At 36.4% G+C, this 23,619-nt stretch overlaps 1 protein-coding gene across 1 annotated transcript in view; it reads left to right on the forward strand.

Moving 5' to 3' along the window:
• st18 (ST18 C2H2C-type zinc finger transcription factor) overlaps positions 1-23,619 on the forward strand; it is a 106,855-nt gene that overhangs the window by 44,178 nt on the left and 39,058 nt on the right. The window contains exons 4-10 of the mRNA XM_088347368.1: positions 484-520; positions 587-756; positions 9,249-9,845; positions 13,452-13,586; positions 17,743-17,833; positions 17,945-18,037; positions 20,639-20,850. Coding sequence (XP_088203494.1) covers positions 484-520; positions 587-756; positions 9,249-9,845; positions 13,452-13,586; positions 17,743-17,833; positions 17,945-18,037; positions 20,639-20,850 — 1,335 coding nt within the window. The remainder of the gene's footprint in view (positions 1-483; positions 521-586; positions 757-9,248; positions 9,846-13,451; positions 13,587-17,742; positions 17,834-17,944; positions 18,038-20,638; positions 20,851-23,619) is intronic.

A 23,619-nucleotide genomic window follows, 5' to 3' on the forward strand; every position in this document is an offset into this window, starting at 1 on the left:
GAGGTACTGACCTCATCCTCATTATCAAATCAACTTTTTGAAACTGGAAAAGAATTGGAGGGGGGGCTAAATGGTCTTTCCCTGATTTGCCAGCTCATTTTCATTCACCAGATGTAGTTTCACCGAGGCTAGTGCCCATTTCCGAAGAAAACTAAAAGAGCAATGAGATTTAAATTTGCATTGTTAGCCAGCAATTTCTCGACTTATGATTTTTTTTATAAAAATTAACATTGGTATGATAGTTCATGTATTTTTGCCCAGAAATCAAATCAATATATATTTTTTTAATGATAGTTTTTTTGTACCTAGGAGGCACCTTTAACAAGTGGTTAGGTATTTAATGTCCTTGCAGATTGTGATGTTACCTGTCATAAAATTAGTTTCCGTCTTGAAACTTTAGACTTGAAACTTATCTGCTTCACTCTAAAAATCACTTTGCCGAACTTGGTTTTGGTGGTGTTGTTATTATATATTTCCTTACAGATCTATCCAATCAAGACTTGATTGTTGCGACGAATAGGTAAGATCTCAGAATACTAAGACACAACCGCACAGGTATCAATTAGTGACGACTGTCTGCCCGCAGTCTGTACGGGTCATCAATCTGCAAACGGGGGGCCCCGGAGGGTCCGGCGGGAGCCCCCATCAACAAGAGGAAGTCCTTGTTGATGAAGCCTCGCCACTACAGCCCGAGCGAGGCTTGCGACGACCATCGCGAGGACAAAGAAGCGACGAGCGGCGTCGACACTCCAGCAGGTAAACAGATGTCCTGTTGTTTTGTCTGTTTTGATCAAGCATCCGCGCTGAATTTTAAAAGCCCATCTGTTGCATTCATATTTTCCCCTCCACAACCTCCTCCCCCTTGCACTGGCCCAAGCCAGCCAACGGACCCAAAAGGCAGCGGCACCGGTAGCAGCCGCGGCCATTGTGCGGAGTTTCTGACAGCAGATAGGCTTTTTTCCCGGCCCCCTCATCTGTCCTTGAATGGGCCGGTCCAGAGCCATTCAATCCATAGAATAAGAAAGTGAATGGGATTCAAATGAGACTTCACTCATCCTTTTTTTCCTCCAGTTTAACTCCAATTCAAGTGGCTGAAAACAAAATAGCCAGGACAACACTTATCAACTGCATACTTAAAACCATTTTTGTTCAAAGTTCTATTACCCTTTTTATTTTCAAAGGTGAGGTCCGTAATTTCAAAGTATTCTACTTGCTACTTCTGGCTCAAATCATCATTGCAGCCTCTGTCAAGCCGCTTGGATGGCTTGTGAAGCGCTCGAATAAACACTTTTTAAAATCTTTTTGTGAGATTTGGTTTGGCATTTGAACTTTATTTGAAACAGTACTTTTCTTACTTTCACCAGTTTCATCCGGCAATCAAAGAAAACCGTGACCACGCGTGTGTAATAACTCTCTTCTCTCCCTCCTTCAATTTTTATCGTCAGGTAAATCTTAACAGCAGCTTTAAATTTGCAGTTAAAGCTTTAACTCAACATTAACCTTTAACACATATTTTGAATTTTGTTCTATTGACCTTTTTTTGTTTTTAATGTTTGATTTGTTTTTAACCTCAGAGTGAAAGCACTAAAAAATTTAACTCGAGGTAAAACTTTGAATCTACTTTCATTCTCGAGTTAAATCTTAACAGCATGGTTAAATTTGCAATTTATGTGTTAACTCAAAGTGAACTTATAACAGAGTTATTTTATTTAGTTCCGTCGCCCTTAGGCTTACAGTGTTGGAAAAAAAGGTTAACTTTTGATTTAAAGCCTTGCCTCTACTTTTATTCTTGAGTTAAATCTTAACAGCAGCTTTAAACTTGCAGTTAAAAGATTTAACTCCAAGTCACCTTTGGAGGTTGGCCTTTTGAAAATGTTATGTCATTGTCCTTTTTTATCTGAATGTTTCACTTGTTTTAACCTTATAGTTAAATCATTGAATAAGGTTAACTTAAGGTAATGTTTTGAACCTACTTTAAATCTTCAGTTAAATCTTAACAGCAGCTTTAAACTTGCAGTTAAAGCTTCAACTCAAAGTTAACTTTTAACACTGTTTTGTGTTCCATTGCCTTTAGACTTAAAGCATTGAAAAATGTTAACAAATGACTTAATGCTTTGAATCTACTACTGTTCTTGGGTTAAATCTTAGCAGCTTTAACCAGAAATTAATGCTTTAACTCAAAGTTAACCTCAAACTGTTAGTTTGTTTGCCCTTTTTTTTAACATTTTGCTTTTTTAAACTTATAATTAAAGCATTTAAAAAAGGTAAAACTTTGAATCAATATTTAATTTTGATTTAAATATTAACAGCAGCTTTAAACTTGAAGTTAAAGCGTCAACTCAAAGTTAACTTTTAAAACTGTTTTTAAAATTGTGATCCTTTGCCTTTAGAATTAAAGCATTGAAAAATGTGAACAAATGAGTTAATGCTTTGAATCTACTTTTATGCTTGAGTCAAATCTTAAAACTTGCAATTAAAGCTTTAACTCGAAGTTAACTTCAAACACTATTTTTTGTTCCATTGCCCTTTGTTTCATTTTAACGTTTTATTTTTTTTAAACATATAGTTAAAGCATTAAAAGAAACTTAAGGTAAAGCTTTAAATCTACTTTTAATTTTGATTTAAATCTTCACAGCGTCTTAAAACTTGGAGTTTAAGCTTTAAACAGAAAAGAGATTTCAATTATACTCAATGATACACTCGTTTTACTACAATTCAAGTAACTGAAAACAAATTAGCCAAGACAACACGCATAATCTCCATACTTTATGTTTTCATTTTGTCTTTTAACCGAGCCCCCCCAGCCATACCAAAAAAAATATTTTTCTCCACGCCCCCTTAATGTCTTTTATTTTGTCCATTTTGGCGAAACACGTGCATTCTCGCCCACTATAATCTGCGCTGATTTGGTATATTTTTAACAACGTAACCAAGCAACAAACGTAATTGTCCCTTTTCAGAAGCTTTTGTTTAGCCCTCCAACACAGTCTAATACATAATTAGGCATAATGTCTACAGCTCATTATTTGTACGTGCGTTTAAATGGACTGCGAGGAGAGTTCACTGGAAATTGAATTGATTTATTTGCATGCAGGGTTCACATTACGCGAAAATGATTTTTTGTGAAGGGAATGATATTTTTGTGGCCGCAATTTATCAGAGCGCTTTTTTTTAGTGCCGTTTTTTTTTCTGCTTTGGTGTTGGAGGAGGGAAGGGGGTTTTCAATCGCCGTTTTTGGACGGCGTGAAACTCAGGCTGTTGTTTTGGTGTAGCGGAGCTGTATTCGGCTGCAGCCAAACGCGGGCCTGCCTGCGGAGTGCTGCTAATGGCTATTCTGGAGTGACAACTCTTCACCTGCTCCAACACAGAAACAGACGCAGGATCCAAGTTTTTTTTTTTCCTTCTCCTTTTCCCATCCACGTCCAGCTGGATGGGAAACAAAACCTGCTTGCCTGCTTCATAAATGTAAATACATGTTTCCGGCGTTTTTCTTTGCACAGAGTAGTTTTATTCTTAAACATACAAGTCATACTATAATGTGTTTTGAATATAGATCATGCGTGTACAGTTTTCTTCAGATCTTTTAGTTTGAAAGTCTGATATTTTAAAGGCGGAATATAAACCCTATTTTGGTAAGGTCTATTTTGGATATGAGGTTCAAGTATGAACTGAAGCAGTTTAATTCAACCTTTATTCAACCAAGCTTATGATCAATATTTTTAAGGTCAATCTGCCAGACAAGGGGAACAAAATAATATTTACCAATACAAAAAGCAAATGGTCTGTATTTTATATGGTCTGCATTTTATACAGCGCTTTTCAAGTCAATGAAGACCTCCCAAAGCGCTTCACAATGTGCTTCACACTTTTCCCTTTTACACACTAACTAACCTATAGCAGCGTCAGCCATGCAAGGCAACTATCTGCTATGGGGGGCATTAGGGATTCAGTGTCTTGCCCAAGGACACTTCAACATATAACACGGAGGAGCCGGAAATCGAATCTGAGACCTCTTGGTCCCAAGAGGAGCGCTCTACCTCCTGAGCTAATGCCGCCCCAATAAGAGTGCAAGGTAGAAAATACAATGTATGTGTTATTTTGGCACTACAAATTAACTGGAAATAATTTGTCAGTACTTTTGGATATAAATGGAAAGTTTCCATTGAAAGACATTCTGAAAGATTAAGCTCTCATTGTAGGGCCTTCCAAATTATGCTTTTTTATAAACCTTGAAGAAATTGCTATTTATTTTGTCAAGGAGCAAACAATTTATTGATCTCAAGAGCCAAGAAGAGATCCACATGTTCCAGAGCGTTCTCCATTCGGGCCCAGGTGCTGTGGAATACTCTGCCCACTGAGATTCGATCTGCATCCTCAGTGGAACTGTATAAATCTAGGCTTAAAACACACTTCTATTCTATAGCTTATGAATGACCTATACTTCATGTTGACAATATCTGTGTATTATTTGTTATTGCATCATCTGTTGCAGCCTGGTCATCCTGGGAGGGGGACTACTTGATGTGCGGTCCCTTCTCAAGGTTTCTTCATTTACCCAATGTTGAGGTTTTGAGTCTTTCCTTGCCCTCATGTAGGTTTTATATCAGGGGATGGTGTGATAATAGTCTATAGTTTGGAATAATCTGTGGTCTGTGCAGACCTTTGAGACTCCTTGAGATAAAGGGCTGTACAAATAAACATGACTTGACTTAACTATATCATTCTGATTGCTCCAAAAATCTGAATTCTAAACCTGGTGGGGCAATTACCTGCTTGCAAGCGTAGGAAATAGGCACTAGCCTCATTGAAATTTCACACAAAGGCCAAACAACAAAGATGTGTATTAAGAACCTTTAGCGATGGATACAAATGTGACAGAAAATCACAGGGTTTGGAGAACCTTTTTTATGCTTTATGTTCTGCACTCCTCCCAGTAAGTACAATGGTATGCTCTAAGGGCAGCGGCCTGAATCCCTATGCATAAAAAGGTCTTGCAAAGAGGGTTAGAGTCATCCTCTAATAAAGCCGCAAAACGACCACTTATTAACACCAGCAGTGTCTCTCAAGTGGCGGTCAGTGATAAATAATGGCCGACTATCAACTGGATTGATTCCGTCAAATCTCCCTTGATCCTCTCAAACTTATGCTCGGTTAAGGCTCTTGGCCTTTTTTTTTTTAAACTTTCTATCCTCTTAAGTGGCTGGACAGAATCAGAGAGCGCAATGCAAAAAGTGGGATCAGATCACGCGGGTGAGGATGATGAGGTTTCACCATGACTGTGATAATGACGATGAAGATGGACACGGGAATTAGCAAACTTGTTAAATGGGTCAAAATGTAAAATTAATCCGGGCAAAAAAAAAGAAAAGCTTTTTAAATCCGTCCAATAAAATATGTGCCACCAATAAGTAGACAAAACGAATGCTGCGAGGGACATTTTGAGCTTTTTCTACGAACATAATATAAACCGTTGTATCAATGCTATCCCACCCCTAAAACAAAAAAGTCCCGGAAAAAGGCTAAAACATAGTTATACTGTATTGTGTGTTACATCAGGGCAGGGGTCAGGAACCTGTGTCTCTTTTACTAAAGTACATCTGGTTTGGAGATAAAATAAGACCTTTGCTATTTTTCCGCATTGTTCCAAATGTGAACTGAGCAATGATGACCGTAAACCATGTGACGCCAAAGCAACGCTGTTGTTATAAAGGGCCAGTATATAGAGTGCACAGTCTCAACTACAGTTTACCCTGTTTTGGCTGTACATCACCAAGAAATCCTTTATATGGAAGCTTTTTAAACAATAGTATTCACTGTTAAGACATTTAATGATGAAAACCCACAGAATAAACTGAAAACACCAATACCGATAAATGCCAGCAAAGCACCCAGAGCGTTTTGTTGGGGTGAAATGTAGAGATGGTTGGAGCTATGCACACATAGCGCAAACACTCGCCCCTCTCTAAATATGTCGGTATCCTTCCTTTGCGGTATTTTTTGACATTTTAACAAAATAACTTTGCCCGCACCCGGTTTTGAAACCATTATTTAGGACAAAAATGACAGTCAAAATGAGACTCAACACTAACTATGTTACTAAGTTACTGCACAATTTTAACTAAATTGAATTATCAATTTAGTAGCAATTCTAACTATTCATAATTACTTATTTATTAATGCAAATTAGTGATTAAAATAAATATGAATTGTCACTTTAAAATTCCTGTCAAGAATACATTTTAAGAAAATAAAAGAGACTAAAAAATAGAGCGTCATTGGTAATTTTCATTTTTACATTTTTAAAAGTGATTTGTTTAATCAAAAGTAGACTATTAAAAGGAAAACAACTCAACAGATATTTGGACGTTTTATTTTCTTAACTTTAAACATTAACAAAATTTAAATATAAATTCAGTAATGACAATAAAGAAACTGATACTATTCTGTTTTGATAATCTTGACTGTAAAGATTTATCAAATTATTAATTTATCAATTGATTGTTATCCAAGTCTTTCATCGTCCTTAGGAATTGTTATTACTGTTAACCCCCTATTACATCATCACTGAATACCCTTAAAACATTTTTTTTAACATATTAAGTTCTAATAATATGCATGTCAATGTGGCAAAATAGTTAGGAAAAAAGAAGGTTCCAGGGATCCTGGATGCCAACATGTACCACAAAACATTCTCATTTATTCAAAATACAATAATCTGGGTACATTTACGTTTTCAAGAGTATTTACTTTCCTTCCCTTCATCCCCAGAAAGCAAATTTCATGTTTTGTTTGCCCAGATGACGACATGTTGCTGCTCGGCTTCAACTTAAAAACACGCACAACTAATTATTATTTCAAAGAAATCAAAATGTACCGTAAATCCCTCCTAATCTTCATCTTCAATCTTTGCTGCTTCAAACAAACAGCAAGCAAAACAAATTTGGTTCCTCGATTTGGTCTTTCATGTTCATCACACAAGGAAAGAAAAAACAGCTTTTTCGAACGGAAATGGAAAATAGACTTAGTGACGAGTAATTACAGGAGAATCCCGCAACCTTACGCTGTTACATGTGTTCTTCACAATAACATGTTTTTCTCACCGTTTTATTTGTGGGAAAGTGACACAAGTTGTAAAACCATAAAAGGATTTCGGAAGATTACATCCGAATTATTATCCGGCGGAACAGCGTGTTTGTTCCTTCCCAACGATTTGACGTCAATATTGGAGGAAGGAAAAAAAACACATTTTAAAATCAATAACTTTATTTAAAGGTGGATGTTTTTATTTGTTATCAAGTAAAATGTCTAATCTATTTTTCTGAGATTATTCCCAGGGATTTTTTTCTTCAACGATAAATTAACAATCTGTTTTGGAATAGTTTTTCTTACATTTGTGTTCAAGTTTATTTAAAAGTTTTACTGTGCAACTATATTTTTTTTATCCAGGCATAAAGCAGAAATATAAATGTTTTATATTTTGATTTGGTAAATTTTAATGCCATGTTTTCTAGACTGAAAGTGCTCTCAGGTGGGCTCTTTCTGTCATGTATACCCAAGATAAGGGGTGGGCAAACTTCGGCCCAGGGCCATATAACGCCCGGCTCGCTTTCCAACAAAAATGTTTTTTAAAAAAGTAGCTCCCTTAACCACTTGAGTCGGAGGGGCACCATTTCCTGTAAAGTACCTGGTGGCGCCCATTCCTCTTCAGGCTAATAAATAAAAAAACTGTTGCTGTTTTGGTGTCACTCTTGTCCCCAGTGTCTATTTTGACCCCTCCCCCTTTCTGCCATAAATTAATGTAACATATTATAATAATTAGTTGTTTAATGTATTGTTTTTTGCACATTTTTAACCTTTTGATTTGGTTTACTTGCACTAAATGGAGAAACCCTCCAATTTTGTTTTACTTCTATAAGAACAACAGAGGCCATTCATTCATTCTTTGATTCAGTTTTGAATATACTCTTTTTGTAAAACATTATGTTCTGCAATGTGAACAAAATAAAGAAAATGCAATTTTACAAAAAGGACTAAACCACCAAATTTCTGGCTATTTATACTCTAGAGTGACTAAAAGTGCGTATAATATGATGATGACAATCTCCCCCCACCTACCTTAAAATATTGGATAATTATTTAATTATATATGCAGTTGCAAAATAACTTAATGCACAAAAAAACATTTTGATCATTCAAAAAGTTTCTTTTGCTGCTAAAGAAAAGAAAAACGTGTCGGGGCAGTAAATTACCACAAATACCAGACTAATATCCAAATTATAAACAACCCCTCCAAAAGATGGCAGAAAATACCAATTAGATGTATTGTGTGTAGTTATTTACGCCAGTTTTGGGTAGATAATTCAGTTTCTTCCAATATTGGAAAATAAACAATCATCTGTCTATGCATCAAGGCTGACTAGTCACCGACTATTAAAACGATTAGTTGAATAATCTGATAATAATTAATTAAATTTAAAAAATATTATGCGCAAAAATCTGTAACAAAAACGTAACGATTCTCAACCGTTTGAAATCAAACAGTTTTAAAAGTGACGTTAGTTGTTTTTAACGTTTTAGCAAATGGCTTTTGTTCTCTGGACTAGATACTTTAATTTTTAATACGTACATTAGGCACAGTCGGGATATCACTCGAGCTCTCTTTTATTGTGAAAAATAATACCAATGTGAAATATACACATAAAATGTACAATGCATGTCATTAAAACCGTATTGAGATGCATGCTACTTAAATATTACCGAGGCGAGTCAGACTCTGTTTCCTTCAACCGTCAGAACTGTTCTCTTTATAAGTTTTATGCATTACTGAGGTACTGCCAGGTCTACTTTGCAAACTTTTCAAGTAGTATTTTTTTTCACTGTATCCAAGTTTTGGTATGTGTACTTTATGTTGACTGCGGCATATCTGTATGTTACCGCTTGAGACAGAAATGTTATTGCACACAAGTGTCTTTCAGCAGAGATCATAATCCTGTAAGATGCCTCACTTTCTTGGAAAAACGTGTCTGGCAATAATAGTCGACAATGGAACTCTCTGTCGACTATTAATATTATCGATTTCTGTCAAGAATTGTTGTAGCCCTTTGTGCAGCAATCAAATCCACCAAATCGGTTTACGCCACTTGCACAAAAGTAATACCTGGTGTTCGTGAATCTAAAATGACATCTACTTTTTCTTATAGATGCCATGAGTTGGAAAACGTTAAAAAAATCGCTTCCTATTGTTACAGACGGCTCCTTGAGTCCACTCAACAGCATGCCGGACAGAAACGGCCGCTCTAGTGATTCTTTGGGGTGGTCCGAAGTGACTCCCGAGGTCTCGCCACAGCGCGAGGTCAGCACACCGGAAATGTACGACGAAAACGACGCGGAGGACGAGCGGATTGATGACCGGCTCAGCGGCTCCTCGTCCCCGGGGAGCCAGACAGAGCTCCGATGGGCCTTCTCCGCCCAAATGAACGGCTTGAGCCCCTCCGGGACCTGCGATGAACCTTCCCCCCTGCGAGAAGATCCTCGAGTGGACCCGAGCAGAAGAGGCCTCTTCCAGGGATACAGTGAGGAGGAGGCGGCAGCAGAGGTGGAGATGCCTCCCCGGCTGGAAAACTGGGCCCTGGAGCACTTCCAGCAGCGAGGCCTGGAAGTGGGCCGCAGCAGAGTGAACATGAGCCTGCTGGAGCAGGCCATCGCTCTGCAGACGGAGCAGAGGCAGGCTGTACGCTACGCCTACCGCGAGATGGACATCTTCCTCATGGAGCAGATGACCAACGAGAGGCGGCACCAGCGCGTCATGGACTTGGACAACAGGCTCAGCTACCGCTCCGGTAAAGGTAGGACTTAGCGGAATTTTTGTTGATTTAGGAAAGTTTTTTGCGGATTTTTGAGCACAGCACAAACAAAACCCCATCTCTAATCGTTGAGGAGGAAACGAAAAACTGTTTGCACAAAAACAGCTGTACAATACAATAATATAATACTTAAACATGTGCCCAGAGGGAGTAGGCTGAAGTTGAATCTATAAGTGCCTACCCCTATTCCATTTGCAGGGAAGACCTATTCAAACTGAAAACAAGAAAACAGAACATTACCCTACAAGAAAAAATTGAAGTTAAGTCCAGTATCGGTTAAATTCATGGCCACTGGGCCAGATGTGTCCCGCCACATCTTTGAATGTGGCCAACGAGACAATTCTGAGAGAAGCACAAGAGAAAAATGAGCTTCACTGGATGTCGCCAAAGCCATGCACTACTCGCAAAGTGCCAATTGTAGTTGTATTTGCTGACTACCATTAATCAACCAGAGAACATTGAGGAAACCCATCCAGATGTCATCTTACTTAAAACAAAAGTCAAGAATGGACTGTTTAAGGCAAATAAAATAAGATAAATAAACTGTAGTGTAAATGAATTGAATTGTTGTTTTTCTTTTTTTTTTCTTTTACAAATGCGCTTTTGATAATCACTACAATATATTGAATCTTAGTGAAGGAGATGAATGTTGAGGGAAAAAAACAGTAATCCTTTTATAATCAATTCTTACATCCCTTAATCATAATTTAATTGTGAGCCTCCCAAAAGATTCCCAGCCCTACAGCTTAAGGCACTCTATTTATGTCATTAGTAGCCATGTCTTTTCTGGAACGTGGCCCCTGACCTAAAATGAGTCTGACACTACTGCATTAAAACATCTCAAACAATTCATTGGCTGGATACAGTAAGTCTTTTAACCCCATAATTACCTCAGAATTTAAACTCGAACATTTTTTATTTGATATCCTTCATGTAATTTTTTTGGTATAAGTACTCAACTCTTCAGTATTCAATGATACCGATCTCAAGTGATAAATTGTCTCACAAAACAAAGACCAAAATATCAAAATATACCAGTGACGTGCAGTGAGGTTTGGGTCTGGTGAGTCAAATTTACAATTCAATTAACCTACATCTTCTTCATCATTTGATTGACAGAGCAAAAAATACATTTATAAATTGTAGCATCGCAAACATACTTATATTACTTACCTCAACTTATAAATGGGTTACAATTCCCGGCTCCATCAAGTTAAATGTTAAAGAGTCTTTGAGCAAGACCATGATGATAATTTCTAGTGGATTATACAATGATTGTTAAAATGTTATTTTACAATTAGACGTTGACCAATTATTGGCAGGGCCGATTATTGGCATCTATAGTTGGGAATTTGAAAGATATGGGTATTGGCTTTTTTATTAATTCAATCGGCTGATTAGACATATTTAAAACTGGATAAAAGGAGCAGCGAGAAACCGAATGATTTTCTCACTCGCTCCTGCCTCTTCCTCTCCTTATTTCTTATTTGAATTTATAACATTGGTTCTTTTTGATTGTTTTTGCAATATTTCAAATTTCTTACGCCATTTTAAGCTTTTACAGCAAATCAATATTGGCTCCAAATATCTTTTATCAGACTTTTATTAACACTAACAATCGGTAATGGTATTACGGGCGGCAGGGCGGATGGGTGGTTAGCGCGCAGCCCCACGGTGCAGAGGTTTAGGGTTCAAGTCCAGCTACCACAGCCTCCCCGCGTGGAGTTTGCATGTTCTCCCCGTGCTTGCGTGGATTTCCTCCGGACACTCCGCTTTTCTCCCACATTCTAAAAACATGCATGTCAAGTTAATTGGCCGGTCCAAATTGTCCCTAGGTGTAAATGAGCGAGTGAATTGTCTGTCCCTGTGTGCCCTGCGACTGGCTGGCAACTAGTTCAGGGTGTCCCCTGCCCACTGCACGACGATAGCTGGGATGGGCCCAAGTTCCCCCGCGACCCTACTGAGGATAAGCAGTGCAGATAATGGATAATGGTATAAAAACTTTACTTCTCGGTCGATCCTTATTTAGAATTTAATCATTTTCACGGATTAATAATTAAGTTAACATGAAAAAGATAGATGTGTATCATACTGTCATAAGCATGTAGAAATATAAATTGGCGAACTAATTTATGCAGAGTAAATGGCATGTATTTAAAAACATAAGGTCATGTGAAAAAAATAATCTTCAAATCAATTCTTGTTTGATCATTATCTAAATTGTCTTTTAATGCTTTAATAAAGAATGGTTTGTTGAGCAACAATTTTATAAATCAGTCAATATTAAGTGTACCATTTCAGGTAAAAACACAATCCTGATACATCATTTTTCTGGGGGGGATAATTGAATCCTTTCATCCTCCGGATAAAGACAAATTTTGTAGTTCATTTTTCCACATGAAAACAGCTATTTCTTTATTTTATCCATCTTTTACAGAATATTAAAATTGTATTTGTACATACATTTGAATGTAAACACGTTTTACATGAAAACAGTGTTATACATTAATGTAAAATAACAAATTTATTTTCATTTGGTTTGCATTGTTGTAAATCTTAAATTACAAAAACAAAAAAAGAATTAGATGAAAAATGTTTATGTTGCAAATAAAAGTACAGCGATTTAATTTGAATCCAGTGAATTATGATTCGATTTGATCAACTTGTGTGTACTGTAAATAAATTCAAACAATACATGATTTAAATAAAGTAGAATTATTTGATCTGTCTTTCCCCGCTAGTTTTTATCTACAGGACGAGTATTTGATTTTTTTTTGTTCTTGATAAATAATCCGAAAAAAATTAAAAATTATCCCCAACTAACCACAACCGTATTTCGTTTAAAGGGTCTTTTTATTCAAGTTAGTTTCGGTTTACTTATACATATGTCAACATACAAATGTAGTTTTCTTCTCAAGCATTTCTATTGCCTACATCCAATTTTCTGTGTACTTACAATTAGGAAGAGTAATTAAAAAATGTACTGTAGCTATTGTATGCATTTACATATGGTGTGCATTTACGTGATATAATAAAAAGCTTGTCCAGCAGTAACGAAACCATTGTGTGCTCATAAAACTGCAGAGAATTAAAAATAAAAAGAAGAAATCGAGAGGAATCAGAGCTGTAAATCCTCTTTGCCGCTTATACATTTTGGCAACAAGTCAAGTAATACATAAACAGACTTACGATAATAAAAATACATTGCCACCACTCGGAATATTGGATTTTGATAGGAATCAAGTGGATATTTAACCATGACCATAAGTCTTAAATCCTGCTAAAGTACCTCTCATGTTTCCCCGGGATTCTTCAAATGACCATGGCTAAATGTGTAATCCTCCATGTAATCTTTCCATGCTCGGGCATTAAGAAGTGTGTTCAACTACAGCCTTAACTAAAATGGCAGATTAATAACTGCTTTTTAATATTAAAAAAATGACGGACTCTGCGTGATATTTCAATCTCTTAGCTCGTGTACCAGTCCAAAATTGTCCAATACCACAAATTGCTGTTGTGCTTGAATAGGTGACTTTGCTAAATACATCCATTTGTTGTATCTTTATCAGTTTTTAAATATTTCCTCAGATTCTCCACGGACAGAAAAAAGAGACATCAAGTGTCCCACGCCTGGCTGCGACGGCACGGGTCACGTAACCGGACTCTACCCGCATCACAGGAGTTTGTCCGGATGTCCTCATAAAGTGCGAGTTCCTCCAGAAAGTGAGTCCACAAACAAAGTTATTGATCCACTACACCGTTGTGGTGTATTTTTAAAGGACACTGTGTATTATTTGTCGCTGTATTGTGTAGTGCAGGAACGTTAAACTCAGTTTGGCTTGGGGCACGGATCCAGACTGACTGAATGAGTAAGAAATGTCCAATGGAAAATATTTCTCTTTTTCTAAGCACAACACATTTATTCAGAAACAATGGAAGAAAATGATTTTTTTGTGTTTTGGCATTAAATGTTTGAATAAAAAATATAGTTTTCAATCTGAACCAACTCACCACACTAAACAAACTCAAGTGGGAGCTATACATAAAAATATGCTTTCTGTAATAGTCACACTGATTTACAATATATCCGAGGTGAGTAATAATGAGTTACTCCGTTGCATTTTGGGTCATTTTGTACTTCTATAATTATTTTGAAAATACCCTACCTTTACGTTGCTTGATCATTTGGATGACTACCTTTTACTTCAACTTAACAGTACTTTTACTTGAGTAACTTTTTTGGCTATTCTACCTACCTCTGCAATAAATTCAAAATAAGAGTTTTAGCAGTCAACAGGCAATAGGCAATAACATTAGATACAATTACATGGCATGGCCAACTGAAGCTGAGAAACCAGATAATATTATTTTAAGTATCGTGCCATCACAACTTTTTCCCTTCTCTGTCATTGCACTGTTGGAGTTTACTTGCTGCTGCATATTTTTGCCTTCACATGTGCATCACGATCAAGTGTCCCATCCTGAGTGGCAGGACATTTACCAACGTCATTCAAGTGTGTGTTCGTTAACCTTGAGCGCCGCTTTGTTTTATTTTTGTTCATCACAGAGAACCGCTGTTCACAAACATAAATAGAGCTTTTGCTGTACGTCAGCTATTTTACACTTTGACGGCCCTTTAGTGGTTAGAAAGAGGATTCAATTTGTATATACATATACACAAAAAAAAGACTTTTGATAAAAATGAGCAACAAACTTGTTTCTGTTTTTTTGACATACTCAAAAACGGCAGACTGGATTAAATCATCCCGTGCTCATTTATTTTTTGCTTAAACCAATATTGTTGTTTTTTAAATGAATAACATTTTTTTTCTTACCACTAGAATGTGCTAAATAATACACACTGTCCCCTTAATACGAGAAAAGATCACTATGATAAATATCTTAGCAATTTTATCAGACAAAACTAAATGATAACTTTTATAGTTTTTATGTAATGATACAATAACTATGACGGTTAGTTTGATAATCCTTATGATGTTGTAGGGAAGGTGTCCAGATCTTATTTCTACGATATTGTGTGTATATATTTATATTGGGGCCATGTTATTAAATTTGGTAATTCAAAAATATCAACAATTATGATTCATTTATTTTGTGTATGTTTTTCATTAATTATTGCTTAAACAATTAAAAACAAACATTATTACTTTATCGTCTTAGTGTCTTCTTATTCTACTATAATTTATATTAAAAGTCTTTAACTTGGATAATTTTACGTAACATTTTCCTAATGTAATATAATTTAAACAGTTTTTTTTTCCTGTTAAAGTAAAAAAGAAAACCTGAAATAAGCAATAGTTCCCTCTATGGTATATTGTATACATTATATAGTTTTTTTTTTCCTGAAATCATTGAATTTTAAAATTAGCTTAATCGTCTGCCATTTGAAATATTCGATCCCATTTTACTATAGAAAAAAATCAAATATAGGGAATTTGGAATATTATCTGCAAAAATATATTTTCAGTGACAAGGAAAAGGTATTTTGTATTAATTATCTGCATCAATATTGGTCTGGAGAAGTGGGGCATAATCAATTATCGGTATCAATTTGTTTTGTATCTTCCATCCCGACAGAGTCCAAAACAGTCCAAGTTAAAATCGAAAAGCAGAACTAAACTAGCCACTCGAGTGTTAGAAATGCACAACCAGAATTACCAAGAAACCTTTTTGTTATTTTCAATATCATGAAATGTGAAAGATTATGTTTTTGGGTGAAGTGGCAATACCGCGATATTGAATCAGAAACTGTACAGATTTTAGGCTGTTCCTATGAATTCACCACTTGCAGTATAAAGCAGGAGTTAATTTTCTTCTAAATTCATTTGCCTGCTCAAGAAGTAAATTATGTTCAAATGTGCACCCCAATAACAAGTAACTTAAGGATTTGTCTGCCTTTTCTCCTCCGTGCATTGAAGTCTTTTTTTTTATATATATATATTATTCTGCCCGGTTCTGGCAATTGTTAAGACATTCCAACAAAACTCCACAAACATTGGACATTAAAGCACAATGTTACAAAAGCAACAGGAAAAGTAATTAACTTTTTCTAGCAGAGTGTAGGCAGTGTTGGCAAATCAAAGAGGACGGCTAGTATGCTATTCAACACAATAAATAAGACAAGTCCAGCCAACTAATTGGAGGAGGCGGCACAGAGAAAAGAAGTTTGTAAGGATGTACGGCGGTTTGTCTTTTGAAGCACATAATCGTATGTCTTTCTATTTACTGTACATTGCGGTGTGTCTCTGTCGGGTGCGCTGAGCACTTACATAAATCAGCACTGAATGCCTAAAAAGCTTACTGTTCTCTATATTCAGCTCATAAACATTTAGTGTGACTCTCTGAAGCGTTTGCAAATTCAAAATGTCCAAATCCTAGAACAGAGAACACAGAAAAACGTGTTTAACTTTCATCTGGCCATTCTATTTAATGATTTCAGAGGGTATTTAATTATTTTTAAAAAATGAAAAGGGAACAGCCTAAGGATATTTATAGTATTATAATAATCATATTTATGCTCATTTTTCTTAGCTGTTTAACCAAATGTTATCAACTATTAACGTGAGTCACTGAGTGTCCTATTTTAACAATTCTAAAACATTTTCCAGTGCCTGAAGCGGCCTCAAAGGTTCTCTATTAAAGTCATCCTAAACTTATAGTGATGGTGAGGCCACATTTTTGACAACTTGTTTATTTACCAACTATGGTTTGAATTCAAATTCAAGTAAATAAGAACCAAAACAACATGAAGAGTTTTAGAATGATAATTTAGATATCTTTATTAAAACATATAAACATAGAGAGATAAAAATAGAGATATAAGAGACAGATACATATACAGATATAAAGACAGAGAGACATACACTGTAGAGGCATAGACATGAAGAGATATAGTAATTTAGAGACAGAGAGACATATAGACGGACAGCGACATCAGACAGAGACAGAGAAAAACAGACAGAGATATATAAACAGACAGATATACGGACATAGAATGATGAAAAGATATTGAGACAGAGAGACATATAGAGACAAAGATGAATGAATGAATGAATGAATGAATGAATAAAAACTTTTATTTCGAACATAAAAATAAAAACAGGACAAAAACAATGAGTCAACAACAGAATAATGTTACATAACATGTTCGAAAGAAGATAAAGATACAGATAAAGAGACAACACGATCTAGAGAGAGATATAAAACCATATATAGGGATCAAGCAACATATAAAGACATTGAGATATAGAGAAAGACATATACAGACAGACACAGACTGAGTCAGTAAATTACCAAAAACGGTTGTCACTCAAGAACAAATCCAAACCACTTTAAAGAATTGCCAATGTTTGATACCGCCATTTTCCCGATCGATACCGACATTCAAATATTGAGTTGTCATTGATAATGATACTAGGCACTATTACCAATTGTATATAAAATCCTATTCCCACTGATATTTAAAAAAAAATACCTTTAAATCTCAACTTATTTTTGTTAGTATTACATTAAAATAAGTGCATTTTATTAGTGTTCAAATTTCTAGCGTAAATATCTTTTAAAAGCTTATCTGCAAGCGGTGTAGCTAATTACTCTATAAGTAAAATATTTGTGAATGCGTCAGGAGCAAAGATAGAAAATCCTGGTCTGGAGGTCTTTTGCCTTGTACTCCTCGCAAGTTCAAAATTCATTTAACACCTATCCATACCTGTCGCATATAATGGCATAGTAAATTAAAATCTTGTGCGGTGGAATATATGTTGCCGTTCATTATTAATGATATCACATCATAATTTGCTGTTTAAATTATAAAGCACTAAAGGTTCCAAATAAAGAGTTGACAATTCCCTCTCCTCAGTCTTGGCCATGCACGAGAACATCCTCAAGTGTCCAACTCCCGGGTGCACGGGGAGAGGCCACGTCAACAGCAACCGTAGCACCCACAGGAGGTAAGCCAGAAAAAATATTCCAATAAATATATCTCTTCAAATCATATTGTACCACTGAGAGCCGTTAAAGTCTCGGCGATTGGCTCACGAGGTGTTTGATTGTCTTCCCAGTCTGTCAGGCTGCCCCATCGCCGCCGCGGTGAAATTCTCCAAACCTCAGGACGAGAGGCTGAAAAGCAGACAAACGCCCGACCGCTCGCCGAGGTACACCAGCCGGCTGAGAAATAGGGTTGGGCGATACTGGGAATTTGAGTATCGATCCGATCCAAGTAAATACATGAGAGTGTCGGTCGATTCTATTCTGATACTTTTTACTAAGAAATGTCAAGATAACCTATTTTATGTTCATGGGAACACAGCACAAAGATTTTAGGCACTAAAAATATGAACATATTTTGAATAAATATAATATATACTTTATATTTCTATTACAAATGATTCAGAACAAGTGCCAAAAGAATGAGCTAAATAAGCAACAATCTAAAATAATACAAATTTAACAAATATAACAATACCTTGCTTTGCAAAATATTTTGAAAATAAAGTGAGAAAGTGCAGCAAATAGTGTAAACAATACATTCGATAAATGGCTGACAGTCTGACAAATACAATTTTATAATACAACAACTGAGAAACAGAGAAATAGATTCGAGAGTAAGCCCCAAAAATCAGCACTGTAACAAACAAGCCAATCTGGCTCAGTTGCCATAGCGATATTAATGCCGGATTGACAGGTTTTTGTTCAGGAACAGTAACATGATTCCTATTTGCCTCTGTCATATTTAGAGAGTGGCAAGAGGGCTGTTTGTGAGAGAGAAGGGCTGCATCTACTGTACATATATGGGTGAAGAATGGATCCCAAGACAATAGTATTGATTCAATCCAAGTACTTATTTGGTATCAATAATATCTGTATTTGGATCAATCCACCCACCCCGACTGAGAAATTGCTTGGCAAGAGTCAGGAAACGAGGAAAGATAGTGGTGGGGGGCAGTGGAATTTGCGCAAGTTAAGCTCTGCAAAAATAAAAAGTGAGAAACACTCATGTTGTGTTTTATTGAATGATCCCAACAGAACGTGCAGTCTGTTGTTGTGAACGACATCAACTCTATTGGAAATAATAAAAGAGCAGAACTCTTTGTTCCCGCTGGATTTATCATGGGCAGGGTGCCCACTCCCGCTATATTAATTAGTCTGGCAACCTGGCCGCCGTATCAGCAGCATCAAATCCCAGTCATGTGTAGAAAGAGAAAAAAAATGCTTTGGAAAACAATGATTTCACAGTCTTCTTTATATTTATTGTCGCATCGAAGGTCACAATTTTTGTCAAAAACTATCAATGCAAAAATATCAGTCACTATTTTGGACACAGTGGATTGATAAAATATCAATAACAATAAGGTTTCTCTTTTTCCTCACGCTGAGGTTTTGAGTTGTTCCTTGCCCGCATGTTGGTTTAAGATCAGGTAATTCTGTCATTGTAATCATGAGCAGTCCCTTGAGACATTTTTGTGATTAAGGGCTATATAAATAAATGTGACTTGATAAGATACACTCATCACGAGGAACTGTTGAATTAATGAACCCAAGTCACTTTAAAGGGACACTGTGTAATATTTGACCACTAGAGGCTGCTGTCTTAGTTATTGCAACCGAAAACGAGGTTTGCAAAACAAAAGGAAGATTACAAACTATGGTGAAGGCGTGAACATACAGCACCATTTTGGTTTTATTTTTTTTGCCCAGCCTTTCATAAGTTTTGGGGAGTTTTAGGGTACACGTAGCAGCAAGATGGCCAACAATCATGACACTTCCATGTGAGTCCCATGTTAAATAAAAAAAATATATATTTGATGACCTACGAGTATCTAAAAAATAAATTAATTTAGGTACAAGTTCTACAATGCCAAACATCTTGATGTCTTAAAATTTTAGAAAAAAAACGCTTCACATTATATATATATATATATATATATATATATATATATATATATATATATATATATATATATATATACTACAAACACATATGGTAAAGACGTGCAATGACAGTATTTCATTAAGATTAAGTAATAATAACAAAACAAACCTGCAGTATTTATGAATTCAACTAATATTTTCAGCGGAAAATTCTTGTACAAGAGTAATGTAACAATGTCGTAAGAGACATATTTTACTAAAGTTGTAAATGTTGGAAGAGGAAAAAAATGAAATAGAATTTTCATGAGGTTAAGCTTGCTTTTTAATTTAGTCACAACGAAAACCTTGCAATACACCGAGTTTGTAATTTTCCGAGACGTTTAGTACTAAAATTTTCTGACAAAAAAAAATCTGATTTTTCAAGTTATGAACAGTCAAATAATGAATTCCGCAGTTTAGAGGAACACTTTAAGGATATTGACATAGTTTAATGAGTGTTATTGAGTATAATTTGAAAGAGCCATTTCACAAAGCTTACTTTTTGTAGGTTTTAATTAAAAGGAAAATAATAGTATTAGATCAGAATAACTGTAAAGGAGGGAAACGTGCTTGTAGACTGGAATTATTGCAATGACCTTAAGCAGCATCGTTGTACAAAATTAATAATAAATAATAATGTACAAAACAAAATGTATCCATACACAGGCAAGATATTGTTTCACAGCTTTGTGTGCTTGTTTGGGGTGGTGGTTGCTCTGATATTCTATCTGTTTCCTATCAGTGTGGTAATTAATCGAGTACTGCGTTTGCAGCATCAAATCCGAAAAAAGGAATACAGTATACAAAATGAAAAGTACTTAAATCCTCTTTCATTTTGTCTCCAGCAGGGTCCTTGGCCTGGTCAAGAAGTTTGAGCTGAGCCAACTCAACTACCAGTTGACTCACCCGATGGCCGCCCTGCAAAGTAGCCTGGCCAAGGATATGGACAAATACAGCAGGATCCGCTTCGACTACGCCAGTTTCGACGCGCAAGTTTTCGGAAAGCAACCGCTCAATGGGGCCAGCCGCGATGCCGACTGCTCGCACTTTCCCGACTGTAAGTCTGGGAAAAATCCGATTCTTTTTGGTTTTCAATGTGTTTTCATTATTCTCTTGAAAAATCCCAATTCGATGACATTTCCTCTCCCCCCATAAAAATGCCGATTCAATATGTATCTCGATATATTTGAAAGTGGAAAGATTTGAAATCCCCGAGCCATTGGGATTATGAATCCAATCAAGGTTTGACTTATAAGTCCATCACTGGGCCGAAATGTTCTAAGTAGCTCAAGAATTGTTATATCTAATGTCTAAAGTTCGCCAATTAGGCAATCAAGCTTTTCATTTTCTACTTCGGGTAAGGAGTTGAAGGCGTGATAGGAAATAAAAATTAAACCACGTCCCAAATATCGCCATTATTTTTTGAAGATAAGATATTTGGAGCCCTACAACTGACTGGCAACCAGTTCGGGGTGTCCCCTGCCCACTGCCCCGAAGATGGATGGGATGGGCTCCAGCACCCCCGCGACCCTACTGAGGAAAAAGCGGTGCAGATAATGGAAGAATGGATGAAGTTACAATAATTGAGTTATTTAACGGAATTTGACCAAAGTGAACTGACTGAACTGAAAAAAAAAAAAAAAATTCGCCAAATGCAGATTATTTTTGCTCATTTAATTGAGTATACATTTTTATTTCACCAGAATAACAAAAGCATAAAATAAAATAATAATTATAAAAATGCTGAGATATTTGATAATCATTTTATGAAATCTAATAAAATTACAGAATAAAAGGAATATCAATATATTTTCTTATTTTAAGGAGTATTTTTTCTTATTTTCCCAGAAAAATAAAATTGTTACATGATATAAATATCAGACAGTCAAATCCAATAAGCCAGGATCTTTCAAATTCCCCCAAATATATTTTCGAGTTCTAATCACTAATTATTGTACGAGTTGATTATCAATTATCGGATACACATTTTAATCCACGTGCTGCAAAACAGAACTAAATTTCAAGTTAAGAGTTTTTTATCATGTATATTGGCTCTTATGTTAAAAAAATATTGGGTAATAATAAGTGATTTTGACATGACATTGATAATATGTTGGCCTGGGGAGGGGGGGTGCCAACAGACACACCACAAAAAATGGCGACCTACGACCTCAGTGGTTAAGAGATCCAACCAACCAACCGACCAACCAACCTGGGCAAAAAAGTTTTTTATTTTTTTATTCTGGTGACGGATTGTGTTTCGTGTTAAAGAAGAGAGTGCGTGATAAAATCTACCTCTTTTTAATGATAAAGGGTTGGAATGTATGTGTAATGCAACTCAAAACAAGTGCTAAAAGCCCATGTAAGAATACAAACTGCCCCATTTTTCTTTAATTTTTTTTTGCCCAGTCTTTTACAATTTTTTGAGGTTACCCTTTGCAGCAAGATGTCGTAAAATTATGCCATCTCCTTCTAGGTAACACTTATATTTTGTAAAATGAAAACACATTTCTTAAGTATTACAATGGTAAATGCCCATTCACGCACACACTCATACACCGATAGCGGAGTCAACCATGCAAGACGCCTACCTGCTTACCGGGGGGTTTAGGTCTTCAGTGTTTGTCCCGAGGACATTTTGACATTTTATTCAGAGGAGACGGGAATCAAACCTGACCTTGATATGATAGTCTCATCTCATCAGCTGCACCGCTTATCCTCAGTAGGGTCGCGGGGGTGCTGGAGCCCATCCCAGCAATCATCGGGCAGTGGGCAGGGGACACCCTGAACTGGTTGCCAGCCAATCGCAGGACACACGGGGACAGACAACTCACTCGCTCAGTCACACCTAGGGACAATTTGGACCGGCCAATTCACCTGAAATGCATGTCTTTGGAATGTGGGAGGAAACCGGAGTGCCCGGAGGAAACCCATGCAAGCACGGGGAGAACATACAAACTCCGCACAGTAAGGCCAGGAGCTGGATTTGAACCCACGCAGGAGGTTCCTACGACCTCAGAACTGTGCCGCACACGCGCTAACCACTGCGCCGCCGTGCTGCCCTATATGATAGTGTTTTTGCTTATTATTAAAACAATATATTTTTCAAGGGTTTCATTTTTTTTACCACTTTGAGGCGCTAAATAAAAGACATTTCCCATCTAAAAAGTGATATTCTAGCACCACTACCTTAATTGAACATCAGGGTACGTACTACGGTTGAAAAGGTGCGGCTTAATAACACCACATGAGGCTGTTTTGAAAATTCGTCGACCAGCATCTTAATACTGCATTTACTCAGAACACCTGCTGTCTCTGCAACTGAATTATTCACCCTCCATTTTGTCATTTATTCCACTGGTTGGCAATATCTTCTGTACCAGGGACAGGTTTAATGTCGGAGTGTATTCTCGAGGCTCGGCCCAATAACGACATTAATAATAATAGCAATTACAATAATGATAGTACCAATGACAATTATTATGATAAGCCCAAATCCACTGTATATTAATTAAGCCCCTAGGCATCTAGGTTACATAGGAAAAGGCATAATGCCTTATCTCGACATTTAACTATTTTTACTCACAGTACCACGTTGTACAACGTTGTTTCAGCCGAACTCTTGGGGCATTATCGGAAGGTAATGGAGCATGATGGGAAAGAGTCCTGCCAAAATACTTTTGAACAATGTGGCACCGTAAAAAGTGATATGATTAACTTAAGCTTAACGCCTTTTCAAATATTATCTACAATCCTAGTAGCCTTGGGTCAGGATTCAGTGCTCCGAGACTGGGTTTTGATTCCCGTTGCGGGCAATGTCAAGCAA

Source organism: Urocampus carinirostris, chromosome 1, assembly GCF_059441175.1.
Source record: "Urocampus carinirostris isolate Australia breed hairy pipefish chromosome 1, RoL_Ucar_1.0, whole genome shotgun sequence".
Classification (NCBI taxonomy): domain Eukaryota; kingdom Metazoa; phylum Chordata; class Actinopteri; order Syngnathiformes; family Syngnathidae; genus Urocampus; species Urocampus carinirostris.